Genomic DNA, 24,089 nt, shown 5'->3' on the forward strand with positions numbered 1-24,089 from the left:
CCAAGTCATGTCCAATCAATTAAATTTACCACAGGTGGACTCCAATCAAGTTGTAGAAACATCTCAGGGATGATCAATGGTTACAGGATTCACCTGAGCTCAATTTCGAGTCTAATAGCAAAGGGTTTGAATACTTATGTAAATAATATATTTCTTTTTTATATATATATATATATATATATATATATATATATATATATATATATATATATATATATATATATATATATATACACTACTCAAAAAAATAAAGGGAACACTTAAACAACACAATGTAACTCCAAGTCAATCACACTTCTGTGAAATCAAACTGTCCACTTAGGAAGCAACACTGATAGACAATACATTTCACATGCTATTGTGCAAATGGAATAGACAACAGGTGGAAATTATAGGCAATTAGCAAGACACCCCCAATAAAGGAGTGGTTCTGCAGGTGGGGACCACAGACCAGTTATCAGTTCCTATGCTTCCTGACTGATGTTTTGGTCACTTTTGAATGCTGGCGGTGCTTTCACTCTAGTGGTAGCATGAAACGGAGTCTATAACCCACACAAGTGGCTCAGGTAGTGCAGCTCATCCAGGATGGCACATCAATGCGAGCTGTGGCAAGAAGGTTTGCTGTGTCTGTCAGCGTAGTGTCCAGAGCATGGAGGCGCTACCAGGAGACAGGCCAGTACATCAGGAGACGTGGAGGAGGCCGTCGGAGGGCAACAACCCAGCAGCAGGACCGCTACCTCCGCCTTTGTGCAAGGAGGAGCAGGAGAAGCACTGCCAGAGCCCTGCAAAATGACCTCCAGCAGGCCACAAATGTGCATGTGTCTGCTCAAACGGTCTGAAACAGACTCCATGAGGGTGGTATGAGGGCCCGACGTCCACAGGTGGGGGTTGTGCTTACAGCCCAACACCGTGCAGGACGTTTGGCATTTGCCAGAGAACACCAAGATTGGCAAATTCGCCACTGGCGCCCTGTGCTCTTCACAGATGAAAGCAGGTTCACACTGAGCACGTGACAGACGTGACAGAGTCTGGAGACGCCGTGGAGAACGTTCTGCTGCCTGCAACATCCTCCAGCATGACCGGTTTGGCGGTGGGTCAGTCATGGTGTGGGGTGGCATTTCTTTGGGGGGCCGCACAGAGTTAGCCTGAGGTAGCCTGACTGCCATTAGGTACCGAGATGAGATCCTCAGACCCCTTGTGAGACCATATGCTAGTGCGGTTGGCCCTGGGTTCCTCCTAATGCAAGACAATGCTAGACCTCATGTGGCTGGAGTGTGTCAGCAGTTCCTGCAAGAGGAAGGCATTGATGCTATGGACTGGCCCCCCGTTCCCCAGACCTGAATCCAATTGAGCACATCTGGGACATCATGTCTCGCTCCATTCACCAACGCCACGTTGCACCACAGACTGTCCAGGAGTTGGCGGATGCTTTAGTCCAGGTCTGGGAGGAGATCCCTCAGGAGACCATCCGCCACCTCAGGAGCATGCCCAGGCGTTGTAGGGAGGTCATACAGGCACGTGGAGGCCACACACACTACTGAGCCTCATTTTGACTTGTTTTAAGGACATTACATCAAAGTTGGATCAGCCTGTAGTGTGGTTTTCCACTTTAATTTTGAGTGTGACTCCAAATCCAGACCTCCATGGGTTGATAAATTGGATTTCCATTGATTATTTTTGTGTGATTTTGTTGTCAGCACATTCAACTATGTAAAGTATTTAATAAGATTATTTATTTCATTCAGATCTAGGATGTGTTGTTTAAGTGTTCCCTTTATTTTTTTGAGCAGTATATATTTATATGTACATTTGCAAACATTTAAAAAAAACTGATGAGGATTTTTATTAATTTAATCCATTTTAGAATAAGGCTGTAACGTAACAAAATGTGGAAAAGGGGAAGGGGTCTGAATACTTTCCGAATGCATTGTATTTGCACCTTAGAGACAATCTGCACTTTAGAGACTATCTGCACTTTAGAGACTATCTGCATTTTAGAGACTATTTGCACTGACACATCCATCCATCCATCCATCCAACCCTCACACACACACACACACACACACACACACACACACACACACACACACACACACACACACACACACACACACACACACACACACACACACTCAACACTGATGTTCTATTATATACTACTTGTTCAACTGCGTGACCAAGACACTCCCCACTTTATATTTATAATACATTAATACTTGACATAGCACATCCATGATTTATACTGTATACAGTCAGTTTATTAGGTACACCACCCCGTACAGACAGTGACTCACATGGCTGTGTCTTGCTATATAAAGCAGGTAGACAGGCATTGAGGCATTCAGTTACTGTTTGATTGAACGTGAGAATGGGAAAAACAAGTGACCTAAGCAACTTTGAGCATGGTACGATCGTCAATGCCAGGCAGGCCGGTTCTGGTATCTCAGAAATTGCTGGCCTCCTGAGCTTTTCACGCACGAAAGTACGCATCTGAACATTGTTGTTGACCAGGTGCATCTCTTCATGGCTACAGGGTGTACCTAATAAACTGACCACTACGTGTATATTGTATACTCATCAGCTTACTACTACACATACTACCTATTCTATTACTTATTGTATGGCCCTATTATTATTGATATTGATCATTGTACTGCAATATTGCAGGAGCTTGCACACAAGCATTGCGTAGCACCATTTATACCTGCTGTAAACTGTGCATGTGACGAATAGAATTTGATTTGATACTAGAGCTCCCCTTAACCTTAATTTGGCTTTCTCAAATCCCCAAGATCCTGGGATTCTGTCCTGTACAGGGAGATATTCATATTTCCAGTGCATGTAATGCAATAATACTCAGAGTAATGAACATGATAAAACTCCTCTTTGTTTCCAGTTTTCTTCAACCACTGATTCTTGTAAACTTTGCATTGGTGAATAATGTAGTATTGACCCACTGCAGTGATTTAATTAATCAACCAAGACTCTCTGATGTATTGCTACAGTTGAAGTTGGAAGTTTACATACACTTCAGCCAAATACATTTAAACTCAGTGTTTCACAATTCCTGACATTTAATGCGAGTAAAAATTCCCTGTCTTAGGTCAGTTAGGATCAACACTTAATTTTAAGAATGTGAAAAGTCAGAATAATAGTAGAGAGAATGATTTATTTCAGCTTTTATTTCTTTCATCACATTCCCAGTGGGTCAGAAGTTTACGTACACACAATTTGTATTTGGTAGCATTGCCTTTAAATTGTTTAACTTGGGTCAAACGTTTCGGGTAGCCTTCCACAAGCTTCCCACAATAAGTTGGGGGAAATTTGTCCCATTCCTCCTGACAGAGCTGGTGTAACTGAATCAGGTTTGTAGGCCTCCTTGCTCGCACAAGCTTTTTCAGTTCTGCCCACAAATTTTCTATAGGATTGAGGTCAGGGCTTTGTGATGGCCACTCCAATACCTTGACTTTGTTGTCCTTAAGCCATTTTGCCAAAACTTTGGAAGTATGCTCTGGGTCATTCTCAATTTGGGAGACCCATTTGCGACCAAGCTTTAACTTCCTGACTTATGTCTTGATATGTTGCTTCAGGATATCCACATAATTTTCCTTCTCATGATGCCATCTATTTTGTGAAGCGGACCATTCTCTCCTGCAGCAAAGCACCCCCACAACATGATGCTGCCAACCCTGTGCTTCACGGTTGGGATGGTGTTCTTCGGCTTGCAAGCCTCCCCCTTTTTCCTCCAAACATAACGATGGTCATTATGGCCAAACAGTTCTATTTTTGTTTCATCAGACCAGAGGACATTTCTCCAAAAAGTACGATTTTTGTCCCCATGTGCAGTTGCAAACCGTAGTCTGGCTTTTTTTATGACGGTTTTGGAGCAGTGGCTACTTCCTTGCTGAGCGGCCTTTTAGGTTATGTCGATATAGCACTCGTTTTACTGTGGATATAGATGCTTTTGTACCTGTTTCCTCCAGCATCTTCACAAGGTCCTTTGCTGTTGTTCTGGGATTGATTTGCACTTTTCGTACCAAAGTACGTTCATCTCTAGGAGACAGAACGTGTCTCCTTTCTGAGCGGTATGACGGCTGCGTGGTCCCATGGTGTTTATACTTGCTCACTATTGTTTGTACACATGAACGTGGTACCTTCAGTCGTTTGGAAATTGCTTCCAAGGATGAAGTAGACTTGTGCAGGTCTACAATGTTTTTTCTGAGGTCTTGGCTGATTTCTTTTGATTTTCCCATGACGTCAAGCAAAGAGGCACTGAGTTTGAAGGTAGGCCTTGAAATACATCCACAGGTACACCTCCAATTGACTCAAATGATGTCAATTAGCCTATCAGACGCTTCTAAAGCCATGACATCATGTTCTGGATTTTTCCAAGCTGTTTGAAGGCAGTCAACTTAGTGTATGTAAACTTCTGACCCACTGGAATTGTGATACAGTGAATTATAAGTGAAATAATCTGTCTGTAAACAATTGTTGGAAAAATGTATTGTGTCATGCACACAGTAGATGTCCTAACCGACTTGCCAAAACTATAGTTTGTTAACAAGAAATTTGTGGAGTGGTTGAACTACGAGTTTTAATGACTCCAACCTAAGTGTATGTAAACTTCTGACTTCAACTGTATATGTGTATATATATAATGACAATTACAACAATACTGAATGAACAATGAACACTTTTATTTTAACTTACTATAATACAAAAATAAAATCTATTTAGTCTCAAATAAATAATGAAACATGTTCAATTTAGTTTAAATAATGCAAAAACAAAGTGTTGGAGAAGAAAGTAACTCCTCACTTTAGAATGATTGATTCCATGTTGACCGATCATTATTTTTCGGGTCCTCTCCTCCTGCAGACACCAAGCCACCCATCCCCCCGATGTCCACCCCAGCCTCCAGCACCCTACCCTGGCCTGTCATCATCGGCATCCCTGCTAGCATGGTGTTCATCTTCGGTACAGTGCTGCTGTGGTTCTGTCAGAGTAAGAAGCACTGTTCCCCTCCCAGCACTCCGGCTGCGGCTGCCCAGGTCCTGCAGGCCTCCCACCGGCTGCCCTACCAGGAGAGGGACAGGAGCTGTGTGGCCCACTTCTCCACTTCCTCCAGCCCAGAGAAGGACTGCCTGGGCTCCATAAACTATGAGGAGTATCTGGCTCAGCAGCAGCTTCTCCTCACTCAGGGGGGTTCTGCCCTACCCCCCAAAATCTACCCCCAAATCTACCCAGACATCCACACTCACATCCACTCCCACGTGGACGGGAAGGTGCACCAGCACATTCACTTTCAGTGTTAGCCATGTGCCAAATATAATATAATAATATATGCCATTTAGCAGAAGCTTTTAGCCAAAGCAACTTATAGTCATGCGTGTATACATTTTAAGTAGGGGTGGTCCCAGGAAATGAACCCACTATCCTGATGTAGCAAGAAACATGCTCAACCAACTGAGCTACAGAGGACCAAATGTAATGTTGTCCCCTTCTCTGCGCCTCTGAAGAATGGCATCGTACAGTGAGGGTCTGAGCTGTGGACTGAACCTCAGAGAACAGCTCTCTGGTTACACAAATGCTCTTTGAACTGTCACCTTGCCTGTGCTGGATCTTGATCTGACTGGACATGACTAGGGCTTAATAATGATAATTTAGTAATGTTCAACATTCAAATGAAGGTGATCTTGCATGAGCAGTTTTAGTGGTTTGTGCATAATGGCTGCCCTTGTGATATCTCAACTAAAATAACCACAATGAAAATATGTATGGTGTTTACGCACCTGCATACCTGCCTGGTCCTTGGTGCTACTTGTTTCATATCAACACCACTAAAAGACATCAAACCCCGATGTGCACTTTGTACACAAATCCCCAAGGGATTCTGCAATGTGTTAACGGCTATTCAGACTTACTGAGAGGGCTATGGGTCGTTCCACCAATTTGGTGCCCTTTGAGAAGTTTTTTTAATTGTTATTATTTTTACATTCTGTCATAAAGATCACATGTTCGACTTCATAAAAAAAAGTTTTCCCATCTCTAAAATTCTTAGTTGCTACATCCATTTTTGGAGTTTTAAATGAATGATATACACAGCACAAAACATTAAGAACACCTGCTCTTTCCATGACATAGACTAACCAGGTGAAAGGTATGATTCCTTATTAAATTCCTGTTAAATTCACTTCAATCAGCATAGGTGAAGGGGAGACAGGTTAAAGAAGGGTTTTTAAGCCTTGAGACAATTGAGAAATGGATTGTGTATGTGTGCCATTCAGAGGGTGAATGGGATAGGCAAAATATTGTGCTTTTGAACGGGTATGGTAGTACGTGCAGGTGCACCTGGTTTGTGTCAAGAACTGCAACTCTGCTGGGTTTTTCACGCTCAACAGTTTCCTGTGTGTATCAAAAATGGTCCACCACCCAATGGACATCCAGGCAACTTGACACAACTGTGGGAGGCATTGGAGTCAACCAGTGCTGAATTTGTCAATCGGGAGGTGCCGGGAACAAAAAGTGAGCGTGAGAGGGGGATTACCTGGGGAGCTCTGAGGTACCTGAACACATGAGAAACAATCACGCATGTATATCATCACATTTGCGTAGTGACGTAGAGTAGAGTCATTTACAGAAGTTGCACACATGGGCAAAAAAATGTTGTGGCCAAGGGTCCAGGTATTTTTGGGCCTTTTATAAACGCATTTCATGCGATTCTACATCATTTTACATGACTGGAGATTTTTGCATATATTTTTTCAATGCCGCGTCTGGGAACTCGGAGCTGGGAAATCTCCGACTTCCGACTTCAGTACATTCAAGACAACTAGGAAATCGGTTAAAAAAAAACGACCTCCGACTGGGAAAATTATTTATTTATATTCCTTTTTTTTGTTTTACCCTTTTTCTCCTCAATTTCGTGTTATCTAATTTGTAGTTACAGTCTTGTCTCATCGCTGCAACTCCCGTACGGACTCGGGAGAGGCGAAGGTAGAGAGCCGTGCTGCTTCTTGACAAAATGCTTGCTTAAACCGGAAGCCAGCCACACCAACGTGTCGGAGGAAACACCGTACACATTGCGACCGTGTCAGCGTGCATATGCCCGGTCCGCCACAGGAGTCGCTAGAGCGCGATGGGACAAGGACATCCCTACCGGCCAAACCCTCCCCTAACCCGGACGACGCTGGGCCAATTGTTCGCCGCCCCGTGGGTCTCCCGGTCGCGACAGAGCCTGGACTCAAACCAGGATATTTAGTGGCACAGCTAGTCTGAAAATTATGATTTCTAGGATGTTGGTAAAAGCCACTGGTTAGTATCAAAGCAAGGAAACAAAACACAGCCGATTTCAATTATTTACGACAACAGCCCTAATGTTGGAATCAATCATTGTCATCCAGTCACATTTATGATCCTGTTCTAGCAGGATCCGGCTGAAATTAAGCACCGAAGTCAACATGGGCCAGCATCCCTGTGGAACTCTAGTGTCAATGCCCTGAATAATTGAGGCTGTTCTGAGGGCAAAAGCGGGTGCAACTCAAAATTAGGAAGTTGTTCCTAATTTGTATACTCAGTGTATATTCATAGATAAAAAAATAAAAAAAGAATATAACGTAGAAATGCCTCACGAGTTTAGTTAAGCTGTCGTACCCCATCAGAACCCAAAAAGATAATCTTATTTTACTCCAATGTTTGTAAAATAAAAAAATAAAAAAGTAAATGTAAAGAAAAAAAAAAGTATAGCCTCAAAACATGAATTTGTATATAATGGATGGTCAGTTCTTGCATCCATACCTCTGCTTATGAATTTGAGAGTGGTTACATTTCTCCAGGCACATCCCTCAGCTTATAACTAGGGTTTAAGATTGATGGTGAAAACTTGGTGAAATATTGGGGTTAAGTGGGTTAAAATCTTCCTAGAAGTCACATAGGGTGCATGGAGGGATTCTCCAAGTTGTCTATATGAAAGGGGTATTTCATTTATTATAACAGGTTTTTAAAATCCAATATTGTACTCAAGAGGCACTCATTTCATGGAACAACCCATATCCATCAGTAACTGTGCTGTTTACCCATCTCAACTAACCTAGAGGGGTTAGGGCCAGTTTAGACCTTTACCTCTAAACCTGTTGTAGGGCACACGATACAGTACTTAAGCTCTGCTAGGTGATGATGTTGAAGGATGCATGGAATATAATACAAAAGGGCTGGTTTTACACTCATACTCAGGTAGTCCCTTTGATGAAAAAAAAAAGTTCATTGTTTGAATGCACATCTATTTAACCCTGACCACTAGTGTCCATCAATAATCCTGTTTCATTTCACTCACAGTCACCCCTGAAGGCCTCGAAGGGCTATATGAAAAATCGATAGGTAGCATTTTTTGGGGGCATTTGAATCATGTCCATATCGAAGACTGCAAGGAATAATATTGCACCAATGTTGACTGTTTGACTAGACTCACTACATATCACTGCCGGAATCCAAATGTTACTTAGGTTACCACCACTACTAGCCTTTTGTATGTGTTTTATAGAATCCTTGCAAGAGGTATGAGGTCAAAAATATCCCCAGTGTTGCAGTGAATATATATAACACCATAATAATGAGTACTTGGGACCGCAGTCTAATCCAACAACAATTGATATAGATGTAGTCATTTTATATGCATTTTAAAAGAGATGTGTATTTAATTTATTTTGTTATGGAAATGTATTGTTTATTTTTCAAAGTCAGGCATTTTGAATATGTTGAATGTGTAAGATTATATTTACTGTAGTTGCAATGTAAAGTATACAGTGCATTCGTAAAGTATTCAGACCCCTTGACTTTTTCCAATTTTGTTACGTTACAGCCTTATTCTAAAATGTATTAAATTGTTTTTTTTTCCTCATCTACACAGAATAGCCCATAATGCAAAGCAAAAACAAGTTTAGACATTTTAGCAAATTTATAAAAAAATTGAAAACTGAAATTACATTTACATAAGTATTCAGACCCTTTACTCAGTACTTTGTTAAAGCTTCTTTGGCAGCGATTACAGCCTCGGGTCTTTGGGTATGACGCTACAAGCTTGGCACACATGTATTTGATGAGTTTCTCCCATTCTTCTCTGCAGATCCTCTCAAGCTCTGTCAGGTTGGATGGGGAGCATCGGAGTACAGCTAATTTCAGGTCGGGTTCAAGTCCAGGCTCTGGCTGGGCCACTCAAGGATAGAGACTTGTCCCGAAGCCACACCTGCATTGTCTTGGCTGTGTGCTTAGGGTTGTTGTCTTGTTGGAACGTGAACCTTCACCTGCTCTGGAGCAGGTTTTCATAAAGGATTTCTCTGTACTTTTTTTTAGGGGGTGTATCAGCCTTTTCTCTGTAATTTGCTCTATTCAGCTTTCTCTCGATCCTGACTAGTCTCCCAGTCCCTGCCACTGAAAAACATCCCCACAGCATGATGCTACCACCACGCTTCACCGTAGGGATGGCGCCAGGTTTCCTCCAGCCATGACGCTTGACATTCAGGCCAAAGAGTTCAATCTTGTTTCTCATGGTCTGAGTCTTAGGTGCCTTTTGGCAAACGCCAAGCTGGCTGTCATGTGCCTTTTACTAAGTTGTTCCGTCTGGCAACTCTACCATAAAGGCCTGATTAGTGGAGTGCTGCAGAGATGGTTGTCCTTCGAGAAGGTTATCCCATCTTCAGAGGAACTCTGGAGGGCTGTCAAAATGACCATCTGGTTCATGATCACCTCCCTGACCAAGGCCCTTCTTCCCCAAATGCCCAGTTTGCCTGGGTGACCAGCTCTAGGAAGAGTCTTGGTGGTTCCAAACTTTTTCCATTTAAGAATGGAGGCCACTGTTATTGGGGACCTTCAATGCTGCAGACATTTTTGGGGGACCCTTCCCCAGATCTGTGCCTTAACAGTCTCGGAGCCCTACGGACAATTTCTTCGACCTCACGGCTTGGTTTTTGCTCTGACATGCACTGTCAACTGTGGGACCTTACATAGACAGGTATGCGCCTTTCCAAATCACATAGAATCAATTGAATTTACCACAGGTGGACTCTAATCAAGCCGTGGATAAACAAATGCAAACAGGATGCACCTGAACTCAATTGAGTCTCATAGCAAAGGGTCCGAATGCATGTGAATAAGTTTATTTTTAATACATTTGCAAAACATTTAAATAAACTGTTAGCTTTGCCATGGGGCATTGTGTGTAGATTGAGGAATAAGGCTGCAGCGTAACAAAATTAGGAAAAAGTTAAGGGGTCTGAATACTTCCAAATGCACTGTATTTCATATATTAAAGGTAGACTCAGCGACATGACATTTCCACAAGCAGCAACGCAGATATGTATATGAGCGAGATGCAAGACCGCTCTGTCACAGTGCCTGCACATTTTTTTATTGAATGTTTATTTAAACTAGGCAAGTCAGTTAAGAACAAATTCTTATTTTACAATGACAGCCTACCCCGGCCAAACCCGGACGATGCTGGGCCAATTGTGCGCTGCCCATGTGCAGGGGTTCACTTCATGCTGTTCACAGCGTGGTAGCCACAGGATCAAAACAGTGGAGACATTGAGCCTCATGCTTCAACACTCTTTGTTGCTGAAATTGACCCACTGCGGTTTACTTTCTGCTGAGTCTACCTTTGACATTGCCAACCAGGTTACTCATATTTAGTTTATACAAGTACTTACAGTTGGTTATGTTTCACAATCTTATCAATGTACACCATTGAAAGTCATTTGAAGTTTGATTAAAGGACAAGCAAATGTACACTTTTTGTTCATGGCCTCAATTCAAGGTTGTTCCTGTAAAGCACGTGTCACTCATTCCATGGCAAACCTAGGATTTTTGCTCCTCCCTGGTACTTAGTTGATGAAAAGGTCACTAATTAGTAAGGAACTCCTTCACCTTTCTGGCTTAACTGGAAAAAAAAGACACTAGGTCCTCCATGAAATGAATGACACCCCTACTAGAAATGCTTGGTTGATGTCTCAATGATAAAATCATATGTATAGTATGAAGGACCATGTTGGTGAGAAGTTTGAATGACCACTGTGCAAGAGCTTTCTTAAAGTCTGAAAATGATCGAGCAGGTTGGTAAAAGCCTCTGGTCTGCCTAAAGTCCCACAGGATGCCACTGGGAATGAGGTCAGTGACTAGAGCCGGGACCAGTGTCCCGATACTTGTTTCCTTGATATACCAACAAATCGGATTTCAATTATTTAGGAACAAACAGCCCTAATGTTGGAAACAATCGTCATCCAGTCATTTATTTTTCCAAGCTGTAGCACACAATATTTTACATACAGCAGGTTAAGGATCAAAGACTTCATTTTTGCCATTGAAAAAAATATCCCAACACTGGTATTGTCCCAGTCTTAAGTTGCCCGTCTTTCTAGAAAAGGACCATGAGGAGGCTCCTACAAAAAGGTAGTACAGCTTTCCTCCCAACTTGGCTAGAAAACCTAGTCATCTATACAGGGTGAGACAGGGCAGCCAGGGCCTGTGGTACTGGAATGAATGACTGAATAGATAGGCACAGACAGAACGAGCGCTCTCATAGTCCTCCAACTGACTAGCATTCCTCCCCTCACTACCACAGTCAACTCCAAACATTGTAGAACGGGATGAGCTTTGGCTCTAGAGAGAAGAGGGATAAGGGAGCTACTGAATGGTTGACATTAACAGCACAGTTCACCACTAGAATCTAGGAAGGACACTTTTAGCTACTGTTCTGAAATAAGTACAAATATCACAGCTATGCTCAATAACATGCATGAAACTAAAGAGAAGTCCAAGTTACCTTTGCCAAGACTGCGCTACAAAGTACTATGTAAACAGCGCCTCCTTGTGGCTGAAAAGTTTTGGGTACAAAGAAATTCAAATAAACTTGCAAGGAGCTACAACTGATCTTGATTAGTGAAACAATTTTATTACAGTAATAAAGACCGACATTGATAAAACAAACCAACATGAATCAGTAGAATTGAAATCTAGTGAAGTACTATTACGGCGCTTGATCTCCAATCAAGAGCAGCAAAACATATTTACAAAGCACTTCACGCTTGTTCATCAGGACCACCACATATTCAGATTTGTAAAAAATCTTGACTACCAGACAACAAAGACACATACGGTTGAACTCAGCCCTTCTGGACTTTAGCTATTAGTTCATCGCAAAGGTTAGTTAGTTCTTCAGTCTCTTTTACCTGAGGGGACAGAGAAGCAGCAAGGAGGAAAACAAAATCAAACACGATAAGTGCAAAAAACTTTCCTGAACAAATGATACTGATAAAGGCAGCCTCATGGACTACTTCAGATTGAGGGTGACTTACGTTCTGGTCAAGGCTCTTCTCCAGTGACTGGGCCTTTAGCTGCTCCCTGCGCAGCTGGGCCTGAAGTGCAGCGACCTCAGACTTTAGTTTGGAGCGCACCTCTGCAATCTCTCCATTCGCCCTGAGAATAAGAGGAAGTCAGCCCAGTGAACCTACACAAAGCCCAGCAACTAAACAATTCTGTAACTACTTTGCACAAAGTATAGTTTGAGTCTTACAGGCTAATTTTCTGCTCTGCATGGGCTTTCAGGGTATGGTAGCGCTGCTCCTCCTCCTTGATCCTAGCCAGATAATCTTGAGCACATTTCTTCAGCATCTCTTCATTCTTAAATATGGGCACACACATTTAAAACCCTAGGTCATGATGTTGGCAAAGCAAAGTATTGGACCTACACATAACTTTTTAATTTCTTCCTTCACAGCAATGTTACTTTCCTACACCAAAGCTGAGCCCTGTGTTTTGCGCAATCATATGAAAAGGAAAGAGTATCCTGTAATGAAAGAGCTATAAAGTTTTGGATACCACTGTTAGGTCTGCGTGCAATATAAGCAGGTTGGAGATAACATTGGCTCGCAAAACTACTAGCGTCTCAGCACAATGACTGGGGGTCTACAAAAACAGTAAACAACCTCCAACTTACTTCATACTGCACACAAAGCAGTATCCACAAGTTCATCGACTCTCCGCAAGGCAGAAAAGCAGCTTAATTTCCAGAATCTTGCAGTATCCCATTTAAATCCAGGCATTTCACATGATTGTGCAAAACACTGGGCCCAATGCATAGGGCATGACATCCTTTTTCATGCCGACCTTTATGGAACCCTCGATGACCTCTTTGTATTTGTCTAGTCTCTTGAAGAGACCTGAGAAGGACCGCTCCGTGGCATTCAGGTCCTGTGATAACTGTTCCTTCTCCTGCAGGACTTTAGTGATGTCAGCCTGGGCCTTCGCCGTCTCCCTCTGTTTATCAGCTGCCAGAGACACAATGACATCACACCAAGCCATGCATTTTACATGAAAATTACATTTCAAAACATTTATTTTCCCTCTGATAACTTTCCAAAATTGCATTACAACATACCCACTATCTGAGCAATTGTGGCTTCAAATGCTGACATGATTTTTCTGCAAAAACAAAAAGCAGTGACATTTACAATTGTTATAGGTCTGAAATACAAAATCAGTGACCAAATACTAAGCTTAAATGCTTACCGCATTTCATGATTATCCTGAGATAGCGTGTCATGCTGCGATTTCCATTCATCCACATTCTCGTTTGCCTATAAAAAAAATAAACCCTTGTAAATTAATGCTGATTGGATTGAAAAGGGATGAGTGAAACATTTGAGGAAAACAAACACCTACTTGTTTCTGGATCTTGGCAATGGTAGCATTCATGTCTTGCTGACTGTATTTCAGCACCTCTATGATGTTATCGTCAGCGTTGGCTGGTTGGGGGAAAGTAGGGACCAGATTCTCAAGCACAGGAGAATTCGCCACAAGAGTCTGAGGACCAACAACTTGAACCTAAAGGGAGTGAAGACCTCCATTTAACAGTTTTCCCACATTACTTAGCATGACTACATTATAGTAGGATGTTTGAGGACAGGTAACTTACAGGTGGTAGGTCATGAAGCAGTTTAGGGTTGACAGATTTCAGTCCATTCACCTCCTCAGCTCCAGTCTTCTGGGTCTCCACACTGAAAGAAACATCCCTCAGACTTGGAACAAACACCTTGATATTCTGCATTTCAAACTCATTTTAGTGACAAACTACAGATTAAGTATGCTCTCAATTCTAGGCCAAATAAACACTTAATTACAACTAGAGCATTTTAAGATGAACACAAGGCATTTCTTTTCAGTCAGATGGTAAAAAAAAAAGACTGATTAGGACCAGGAGTGTAACATACCGTGAAGCAAAGGGAGCAGGTCGTGGGAGGTTGTTGAGTTCTGCAGAGACTCCAGACTTCTTGGGGCTCTCCCTCATTAGTGGGTCAAATTTGAGGTACAGTGATTGTTTTCTCAGTGCCGACTCCTTAAACTGAACATAAAACGCAAAGTAATTGAGGAAGCCCAAAGCCTAAAATGCAAAACAAACCATGTACAGTGGGGATAACAAGTATTTGATAACCTGCAAAATCGGCAGTGTTTCCTACTTACAAAGCATGTAAAGGTCTGTAATTTTTATCATAGGTACACTTCAACTGTGAGAGACAATCTAAAACAAAAATCAAGAAAACCACATTGTATGATTTTTAAGTAATTAATTAGCATTTTATTGCATGACATAAGTATTTGATACATCAGAAAAGCAGAACTTAATATTTGGTACAGAAACCTGTGTTTGCAATTACAGAGATCATATGTTTCCTGTAGTTCTTGACCAGGTTTGCACACACTGCAGCAGGGATTTTGGCCCACTCCTCCATACAGACCTTCTCCAGATCCTTCAAGTTTCGGGGCTGTCGCTGGGCAATACGGACTTTCAGCTCCCTCCAAAGATTTTCTATTGGGTTCAGGTCTGGAGACTGGCTAGGCCACTCCAGGACCTTGAGATGCTTCTTACAGAGCCACTCAGTTGCCCTGGCTGTGTGTTTCGGGTCGTTGTCATGCTGGAAGACCCAGCCACGACCCATCTTCAATGCTCTTACTGAGGGAAGGAGGTTGTTGGCCAAGATCTCGCGATACATGGCCCCATCCATCCTCCCCTCAATACGGTGCAGTCGTCCTGTCCCCTTTGCAGAAAAGCATCCCCAAAGAATGATGTTTCCACCTCCATGCTTCACGGTTGGGATGGTGTTGTACTCATCCTTCTTCTTCCTCCAAACACAGCGAGTGGAGTTTAGACCAAAAAGCTCTATTTTTGTCTCATCAGACCACATGATCTTCTCCCATTCCTCCTCTGGATCATCCAGATGGTCATTGGCAAACTTCAGACGGGCCTGGACATGAGCTGGCTTGAGCAGGGGGACCTTGCGTGCGCTGCAGGATTTTAATCCATGACGGCGTAGTGTGTTACTAATGGTGTTCTTTGAGACTGTGGTCCCAGCTCTCGTCAGGTCATTGACCAGGTCCTGCCGTGTAGTTCTGGGATGATCCCTCACCTTCCTCATGATCATTGATGCCCCACGGGGTAAGATCTTGCATGGAGCCCCAGACCGAGGGTGATTGACTGTCATCTTTAACTTCTTCCATTTTCTAATAATTGCGCCAACAGTTGTTGCCTTCTCACCAAGCTGCTTGCCTATTGTCCTGTAGCCCATCCCAGCCTTGTGCAGGTCTACAATTTTATCCCTGATGTCCTTACACAGCTCTCTGGTCTTGGCCATTGTGGAGAGGTTGGAGTCTGTTTGATTGAGTGTGTGGACAGGTGTCTTTTATACAGGTAACGAGTTCAAACAGGTGCAGTTAATACAGGTAATGAGTGGAGAAAAGGAGGGCTTCTTAAAGAAAAACGAACAGGTCTGTGAGAGCTGGAATTTTTACTGGTTGGTAGGTGATCAAATACTTATGTCATGCAATAAAATGCAAATTAATTACTTAATCATACAATGTGATTTTCTGGATTTTTGTTTTAGATTCCGTCTCTCACAGTTGAAGTGTACCTATGATAAAAATGACAGACCTCTACATGCTTTGTAAGTAGGAAAACCTGCAAAATGAGCAGTGTATCAAATACTTGTTCTCCCCACTGTATGTAATAACAGTCAATTTATAAAAGTACAAAGCATATACTTACAGTGCTGGACCCAAACTGCTCCAGGTAGTCCATCTGTCTGTCAAATTCATTCGCCATGACTGGAGGGAAAGGGGGACTATAGTTAGTCAAAAAGCTAAGGTGAAGTCGACATTACCGCAACTAAAATGCGTTTGTCAATTTATTTGACTTACATGTGGTTCCAGGAACAAAGTCCTCATTAAATTCTGACATGCCATTCTGTGGGTTCTGCCCAAATTGGCAGAGTTCCAAGGGTTCTGGAGTGCTTAGCGAAGGTTGGTCAGGTTTAGTTGGAGGTTCCTGCTCTTTTCCAGAGGAAGGATCCTGAACGTCACAAGAGTCCATCTGAAGGTTTGAATTCTGTGGAATGTTGTCCTACAATTGAAGAGAGAATGTCACCCTAGTAGTCGCACTACAATTAATTAATCTACATTTTTTGAACAAATTTTAAAAGGCTTACAATTCCCTCTTTTATGGCATAACGATCAGGTTCATATCCAGCAATAGAAACACTGAAAATAGAACCAACATAAGATAATGGTGTGGTGTAGCTACATTAAGGTGATATCTACATGCTCACAACCAAACAGATTATGCTTTACATATAAATCAAGACTTAAGATTTAAAAAAAAAAAAAAAATAGGGATAATAAAGTTGCAGCAAAATGAAAATGAACTTACCATAGTGATGGTGCAGTTTCTTGCTGAACAGGCTCTGCCACTTTCTCAGGCGAGACAGCCACCGTGACTGAGGTTGGTGCCTTGGCTTCTGGACTGGATTTCACCTTACAGACTGTAGATTCAGTCATTTTTACATTTGTATCAAATGGATTGACGTTTGGGTCATATTTATCAAAGTCAAAGTTATACTTGCCCTTGGGAAAAGGAATTTCATAATCAGTATTGACCAACGGCTTCACTGGAGATTCCTTGGATTGAGCAGGGGGTTTTTTTTCTGTAGGTTCAGCCTTTTTCCATGTCGGCTTCAAAACAGGCCCTTTGCCAAACTTCTTGGAAGGAGGCTTACGCTTGACCTCGCCGCCATCATCGAAATTGAACTCAAGTTTCACTGCACCATCCTTGGAAGGGGCTACACTGGGCTGAGGTATGGATTCTTCAGCTGGCTTGCTAGTCTCTTTGGGAGTAGTTGACAATGGTGCAATAGGTTTCATCTCTGGCTGGACAGGTGCCTCTAGGACTGGCTGAACCACCTCAAGCATGGCTGCTGGTTCCATTTCCTTTACTGCAGGCTCTTCAACTTCTACCTTCTGAGGGTCATCGCATGGCCGCTTCCTTCCAAGCACAGGGGAATTCTGCATTTTGGAGCCTCCCGTTTGAAAAGAGTTGACTGAATCAAGGTTGTCAAAATCAAATTCGTATGTACCTTTTGGCGGCTGAGGAGTCTCCTCGGCTGTAGAGATGATAGCCACAGCGTCGTCAGCTGGCTTGGTAGTCTCCTTTGGTGCAATAGGTTTCATCTCTGGCTGGACAGGTGCCTCTAGGACTGGCTGAACCACCACAAGCATGGCTGCTGGTTCCATTTCCTTTACCGCAGGCTCTTCAACTTCCACCTTCTGAGGGTCATCGCATGGCCGCTTCCTTCCAAGCACAGGGGAATTCTGCATTTTGGAGCCTCCCGTTTGGAAAGAGTTGACTGAATCAAGGTTGTCAAAATCAAATTCGTATGTGCCTTTTGGCGGCTGAGGAGTCTCCTCGGCTGTAGAGATGATAGCCACAGCTTGATCTGGGTCAAGGTTAACTGATGGTACAGTTTCTTCCTCACCAGCATTGGATAACTCATCGGCTGGGTCCTTCATCATGGTAATCACACTATCTGTTGAGCACATATCGGCTGAGAAGTCAGCAAGAGAATTTTCCACTGATGGCATGAACGGGAGTGTATCATCCAGTGCCTTTTCATTCCTGTCAGAAACTGCTACAATGACATTACGTTCACGCTGTTCTTCAGCCTTGGGAGTTTCAACTAGCTCACTGGGCCTTGCTGGAGAAAGGACCATTTTAGTAGACCCTTGGAAGGGATTGATGGCATCAAGGTTTTCAAAATACAGCTGACAACCTCCTTTACTCTGAATTGGCATATCATCATCAGGATTGGACACATTTGTGAAGTCTGTAGTAAAATAAGTTTAAAATCAAGTAAACATTATGGTTGAAGTAGTTAATGTGACAAGGCAGCATCGGGTAACGAATCTTGAACCTTTAGCCAATCAGATGCTTTACCTGATTTTGCCACATCAACAAGCCCATTGATTTCTAGAGGTAACACGCTGTAAAAATAGAAGAGGACAGATAAACCTACATTATCTCAACTTGATACCAGAATATGAATCAGCATTCTGCTGATGTGACACATCTACAGATATATTGTTTTTTAAAGCAAATACTTACTCTTCAGGTGATGTAAACTGCAAAGTCTCCAGGGCTTTACTACAGTCATCCAGGCTTTCCATCTTAAGGGACTTTGTTGGTGATACTATTCTCTTAGTGAGAGGGTCTCTTGGAGTCTGAAAACAAACCTGAAAGCAAAAACCAAAAGGGTATCTGAAAACAAATGCTCTATTCAAAACAGTCAAATAAAGACATTTGCACACAATACGCAAAACAGGTAAACCTAACCTGGTTAGTGTGCAACTTTCTTTCCATACAGTTTACTCACCATGAGTCAACACCTTTCCAAAACATTGTGTCAGCTTATGCTTTTTACTAGACTAGTCAGTCAAGCATAGATCCTCACAGTCACAAGATTATACAGAGGAAATTATTCTGGAACATTTGAAATGACTTCAAGTCTAGGCTTATTGATAACATATTCTGTACCTTTCCTCCCTTTGCTATAGTTTTGTTTGACAGGTTCTCTGCCTGAGACTGGTGAAGAATGGAGGGCCTCCCAGTCGGCTGATCAAAAGAAAAGATGTCACAAATTGTGTCTGAATTGCTCTGCTCTCTTCTAGGGCAGACCCCACGATTCTCATCGTTTACAGCAGTAGAACTCATCCTATAAAGAAAAGGCACACAGAAGTGAGGGAACTGAAGCAAAAGTTGTCAACATCTAATAGACATCTGGGAACACTGATAAGAGTGAAGCACATCATTTAGATTGAATGGTCTTGTCTGAAGCCCATATCTGAGCTGTAGACACCACACCCTCAATGTTGTGTAAACACACCTTCATTTAACTATGCAAGTCAGATAAGAACAAATTCTTATTTCCAATGACGGCTTACACCGTCCAAACCTGGACGACGCTGGGCCAATTGTGTGCTGCCCTATGGGACTCCCAATCGCAGCCGGATGTGATACAGCCGGGATCTATCTACAGTGCAGTAGGAAAGTATTCAGACCCCTTCCCTTTAGAATAAGGCTGTTACATTACAACCTATAAAATTTATTAAAATTGTCCACCCATCCCCCAATCTACACACAAGAGCATCACGACAAAGCAAAAAAAAACAGGTTTAGAAATGTTTGCTAATTTATTAGCAATAGATTTACATAAGTATTGAGACCCTTTGTTATGACACTCAAAATTGAGCTCATGTGCATCTTGTTTCCATTGATGTTTCAACAACTTGATTGGAGTCACCTGTGGTAAATTCAATTGATTGGACATGATTTGGACAGGCACACACACGTCTATATAAGGTCCCACAGTTGACAGTGCATGCCAGAGCAAAAACCAAGCCATGAGGTCAGGAATTGGCCGTAGATCTCAGACAGCCACAGATTTGGGGAAGGGTACCAAAATGAAGTCTGCAGCATAGAAGGTCCCCAATAAGAGTGGCCTCCATTATTCTTAAAATGGAAGTTCGGAACCACCAAGACTCTTCCTAGAGCTGGCTGCCTGTCCAAACAAGGGAGAAGGGCCTTGGTCAGGAAGGTGACTAAGAACTCAATGGTCACTGACAGTGCTCCAGAGTCCCTCTGTGGAGATGGGAGAACCTTCCAGAAGGACAACCATCTCTGCAGCACTCCACCAAATCAGGCCTTTATGGTACAATGGCCAGACGGAAGCCACTCAGTTAAAGGCACATGACAGCCTGCGTGGTTAGCCAAAAGGCACCTTAAGGACTGACCACGACAAAGAAGATTCTGTGGTCTGGTGGTAACCTGGCACCATCCCGACAGTGAAGCATGGTGATGTTTTTCAGCATCAGGGACTGGGAGACTAGTCAGGATTAAGGCAAAGATGAACGGCGCAGGGTCAAGATACTTGAAGTACTGAACGCTCTGGTGCATGTTCTCAGACAGGGGTGAATGTTCACCTTCCAACAGGACAACGACCCTAAGCACACAGCCAAGATGCAGGAGTGGTGTCGGGACAAGTCTGAATGTCCTTGAGTGGCCCAGCCAGAGCCAGGACTTGAACCCGATCGAACAGCTCTGGAGAGACCTGAAAATAGCTGTGCAGCGACGCTCCCCATCCAACCTGACAGGATCTGCGGAGAAGAATGGGAGAAACTCCCCAAATACAGGTGTGCCAAGCTTGGAGCATCATACCCACGAAGACACGAGGCTGTAATCGCTGCCAAAGGTGCTTCAACAAAGTACTGAGTGGAGGGTCTGAATACTTATGTAAATGTGACCAGTTCATTTTTAACAAATTAGCAAACATTTCTAAACTGGTTTGCTTTGTCATGGGGTATTGTGTTTAGATTGAGGGGGGAAACAATGAACAATTTTAGAATAAGGCTGTAACATAAGTCAAGGGGTCTGAATACTTTCGAAATGCACTGTATACTTGTATGGTGTTGGATCCTTGTTGACAATGAATGCGTGTAAACAGCAACACAGAAGTCATGTGCTTTGAGAGAAAAGGTTTAAGGGTCATGTGGCTACCAGTGGAAAGAAATACATATTCATCAGGCCACAAAGAGGTGTGTCTTTGAAACAAATTTGTTTAAACATTTTAATTAATTTCCAAGGTACTGGCTGAATTCATATGACCAGATACTGAATTGTAGACATGACGACACTTGGTGGCATGCCAAGAATGGAGGGGTGTTAAGTCAGTGGCAGTGTACAAGCAGTTTACCCACTAAGTTAACGATATGTCCTCAAACCATAATGTGGCCTGCCGTTCCAAGGCTTGTCACGTTTCCCTACACACTGGATGGCTCCAGCTGCCAAAGACCACACCAAATCTGCAAACCCCATTTGGAATTCAGTTTGGCTAAAATGTAATTTTCCTTGGTGCATAGTCAACTAAACTAACGTTAACGTGACTGCAGCATTTTTGTTTAGCCTCTACAGGATGGGTGGGTCCCCCCGCAGAACGGTTGAGCTAACATATGCTAATCTTATTAGCCTGAGGTTGTAAGTAACAAGAACATTTCCCAAGGACATGCATATCTGATATTGGCAGAAAGCTTAAATTCTTGTTCATTTAACTGCACTGTCCAATTTACAGTAGCTATTACAGTGAAGAATATCATGCCATTGTTTGAGGAGAGTGCACCGTTATGAACATGTATTAATAAACCAATTAGGCACATTTGGGAGTCTTGGGGGGGGGTGGGAAACAAATGACCCGTAAAGCCATGGTTCATTGGATCAGTCTAAAACTTTGCACATACACTGCTGCCATCTAGTGGCCAAAATAATACATTATGGCCTTTCTCATGCATTTCAAATATAATTAAAAAAATATAATACAAAGAAAAAACATGTTTTTTTCTTTGTATCATCTTTTTACCAGATCTAATGTGTTATTCTCCTACATTCATTTCACATTTCCACAAACTACAAAGAATTTCCTTTCAAATGGTATGAAGAACACGCATATGCTTGCTTCAGGCAGTTAGATTTGGGTATGTCATTTTAGGTGAAAAGTGAAAAAAGGGGCAGATCCTTTAGAAGCTTTAGCAAGGTTTGGAACAATGCCATGAGATAGTTTTGCTATTGTCTTGTGTAAGTGCAGTAATAACTGATTGTGAAAAAAATGTCAGTGCAATGACAATTTTGTAAAGACATCGCCTAGGTAACGTTAACTAACAACGAACTACTCAAATAAAGCTTACTCACGTTACATAAACATTACCTATTCATTAACACATTAGCCCTGTAATATGCAAACTGGTAGTCAAAAATCACATTTTATTAGTCACATGCACCAAATACAACAGTGAAATGCTTACTTACTAGTCCCTAACCAACAATGCAGTTAAAAAAAAACATAATAAATAAAAGTAGCCAATAATTTAAGAGCAGCAGTAAAATAACAGCGAGACTATATACACAGGGGGATACCAGTACAGAGTCCATGTTCGGGGGCACCGGTTAGTTGAGGTATTATGTACATGTGGGTAGAGTTAAAGTGACTATGCATAGATGATAACAGAGAGTAGTAGTGGTATAAAAGAGGGAGGGGGGGGACGACAATGCAAATAGTCTGGGTAGCCATTTGATTAGGTGTTCAGGTGTCTTATGGCTTGGGGGTAGAAGCTATTTAGAAGCCTCTTGGACCTAGACTTAGCGCTCTGGTACACTGGACTCTAACACTTTTTAGGGCCTTCCTCTGACAACCTGGTATAGAGGTCCTGGATGGGAGGGAGATTGGCCCCAGTGATGTACTGGGCAGTTCGCACTACCCTAGTTGGCTCCCGAGTGGCCCAGCAGTCTAAGGCACTTAATCTCAGTGCAAGAGGCCTCACTACATTCCCTGGTTCGAATCGAGGCTTATCACATCCGGCCGTGATTGGGAGTCCCATAGGGCGGCACACAATTGGCCCAGCCTTGTCATTGTAAATAAGAATCTTCTTAACTGACTTGCCTAATTAAATAAAAAGTGAAAAAATATTAAAAGTTAATGTTATCGGACGTTGTCAGTTGCTGCCAATGCGGGTTACACGGAACCAAAACCGGCTGCACGCGTGCGCCATCGTGCATACATGTATTTTGTCCCCCGAAACCAAACGCGATCACACGACACGCAGGTTAAAATATCAAAACAAACTCTGAACCAATGACATTAATTTGGGGACAGGTCAAAAAGCATTAAACATGTATGGCAATTTAGCTAGTACTTACTAGCTAATTTGTCCTATTTAGCTTGCTTGCTGTTGCTAGCTAATTTGTCCTGAGATATAAACATAGAGTTGTTATTTTACCTGAAAATGCACAAGGTCCTCTACTCCGACAATTAATCCACACATAAAACAGCCAACCGAATCGTTTCTAGTCATCTCTCCTCCTTCCAGGCTTTTTCATCTTTGAACTTATATGGTGATGGCATCTACACTTTCATAGTATTACCAAACAACCGGCAAAACAGTTGGTATTTCAATCACCCACTGGGTATAACCAATGAGATGGCACGTGGGTGCCTGCTTCTATAAACCAATGAGGAGATGGGAGAGGCAGGACTTGCAGCACGATCTGCATCAGAAATAGAAAGGACTTATATTTTAGCCCTTGGCAACACAAACGTTCGTTTTCGCGCGAGTAATAATTGAATAAAGTGGATTTCTACATTTATTCTGCGACGCACGCGACGTGTCCGGTCTGGTCAGCATGTTAGACGTTCGCGTTGACACTACTATAACTAACTAGACAGTTAACATTAGTTACTGTCGTTTTGCTAGTTAGGAAGTTTAGCGTTTTGAATTATATATTGACCTCAGTAAGTAGGACTCAGGCAGGAAGGGAACTAAAGTCAGTTAGCTAACATTACTGTATGCAACGTTAACGTTAGATAAGTTACTAGCGTCAGGCTACAATTTAAGAAATTATGCATCACATCAATGAAGAAATGTTGCGAGATAGATTAACTTAAAAGCAGCGTGGATGTCAAAGCAATATAATTTCCCCAATAATGCCAGATAGCTACATACCTCAATTAAGAAGTCAGATAAACAGAAAATAACTTCTCTAGCCGGTAACGACCTCCACACAGAGTTCACTTTTTCGAAATGCCCTCGATGAGTAAGTGACTAGTAGATTTTGACCAATTAAATAAACAAAAAAAATGAAATAGGGCGGAGCTGCTTACGAAATAGCCAATAGC

At 42.4% G+C, this 24,089-nt stretch overlaps 2 protein-coding genes across 5 annotated transcripts in view; one reads left to right on the forward strand and one right to left on the reverse strand.

The window, feature by feature from the left end:
* Positions 1 to 10,779, forward strand: part of LOC106610987 (fibroblast growth factor receptor-like 1) — a 70,407-nt gene extending 59,628 nt beyond the window's left edge. Inside the window, exon 8 of the mRNA XM_014210759.2 lies at positions 4,879 to 10,779. Coding sequence (XP_014066234.1) covers positions 4,879 to 5,315 — 437 coding nt within the window. The 3' untranslated portion in view covers positions 5,316 to 10,779. The remainder of the gene's footprint in view (positions 1 to 4,878) is intronic.
* A 1,140-nt stretch (positions 10,780 to 11,919) lies between these two features.
* On the reverse strand, positions 11,920 to 24,046 carry LOC106610986 (transforming acidic coiled-coil-containing protein 3). 4 transcript variants are annotated; one of them, XM_014210757.2, is made up of 18 exons: positions 23,917 to 24,005; positions 18,905 to 19,082; positions 18,476 to 18,603; positions 18,308 to 18,354; positions 16,941 to 18,197; positions 16,748 to 16,859; positions 16,527 to 16,578; positions 16,240 to 16,441; positions 16,088 to 16,146; positions 14,259 to 14,389; positions 13,964 to 14,045; positions 13,711 to 13,872; positions 13,558 to 13,625; positions 13,427 to 13,470; positions 13,156 to 13,316; positions 12,563 to 12,669; positions 12,345 to 12,465; positions 11,920 to 12,218 (listed from the first exon to the last, which is right to left on the reverse strand). In XM_014210757.2, the coding sequence occupies exons 2-18, from the start codon at positions 19,079 to 19,081 to the stop codon at positions 12,153 to 12,155; spliced, it is 2,976 nt and encodes a 991-aa protein (XP_014066232.1). In that variant the 5' UTR covers position 19,082; positions 23,917 to 24,005; the 3' UTR covers positions 11,920 to 12,152. The 4 variants fall into 4 exon arrangements, 3 of the variants coding, with proteins under 3 accessions (XP_014066232.1, XP_014066231.1, XP_014066230.1); XM_014210756.2 differs by adding an exon at positions 21,124 to 21,228 and having other exon boundaries at positions 16,748 to 18,197; positions 23,917 to 23,984; XM_014210755.2 differs by having other exon boundaries at positions 16,748 to 18,197; positions 23,917 to 24,046.
* Positions 24,047 to 24,089: the final 43 nt, after the last annotated feature.

Source organism: Salmo salar, chromosome ssa09, assembly GCF_905237065.1.
Source record: "Salmo salar chromosome ssa09, Ssal_v3.1, whole genome shotgun sequence".
NCBI classification, from domain to species: Eukaryota; Metazoa; Chordata; class Actinopteri; order Salmoniformes; family Salmonidae; genus Salmo; species Salmo salar.

Excerpts from the sequence above, each read along its gene's own strand:
- LOC106610986 (XM_014210755.2), bottom strand. The coding sequence starts at position 19,081 with ATGAGTTCTACTGCTGTAAACGATGAGAATCGTGGGGTCTGCCCTAGA. Across the intron at positions 13,873-13,963 it reads TGCTTCATGACCTACCACCT|GTTCAAGTTGTTGGTCCTCA; the intron begins GTAAGTTACCTG and ends CACTCCCTTTAG. Across the intron at positions 12,219-12,344 it reads AGAAGAGCCTTGACCAGAAC|GTAAAAGAGACTGAAGAACT; the intron begins GTAAGTCACCCT and ends CTGTCCCCTCAG.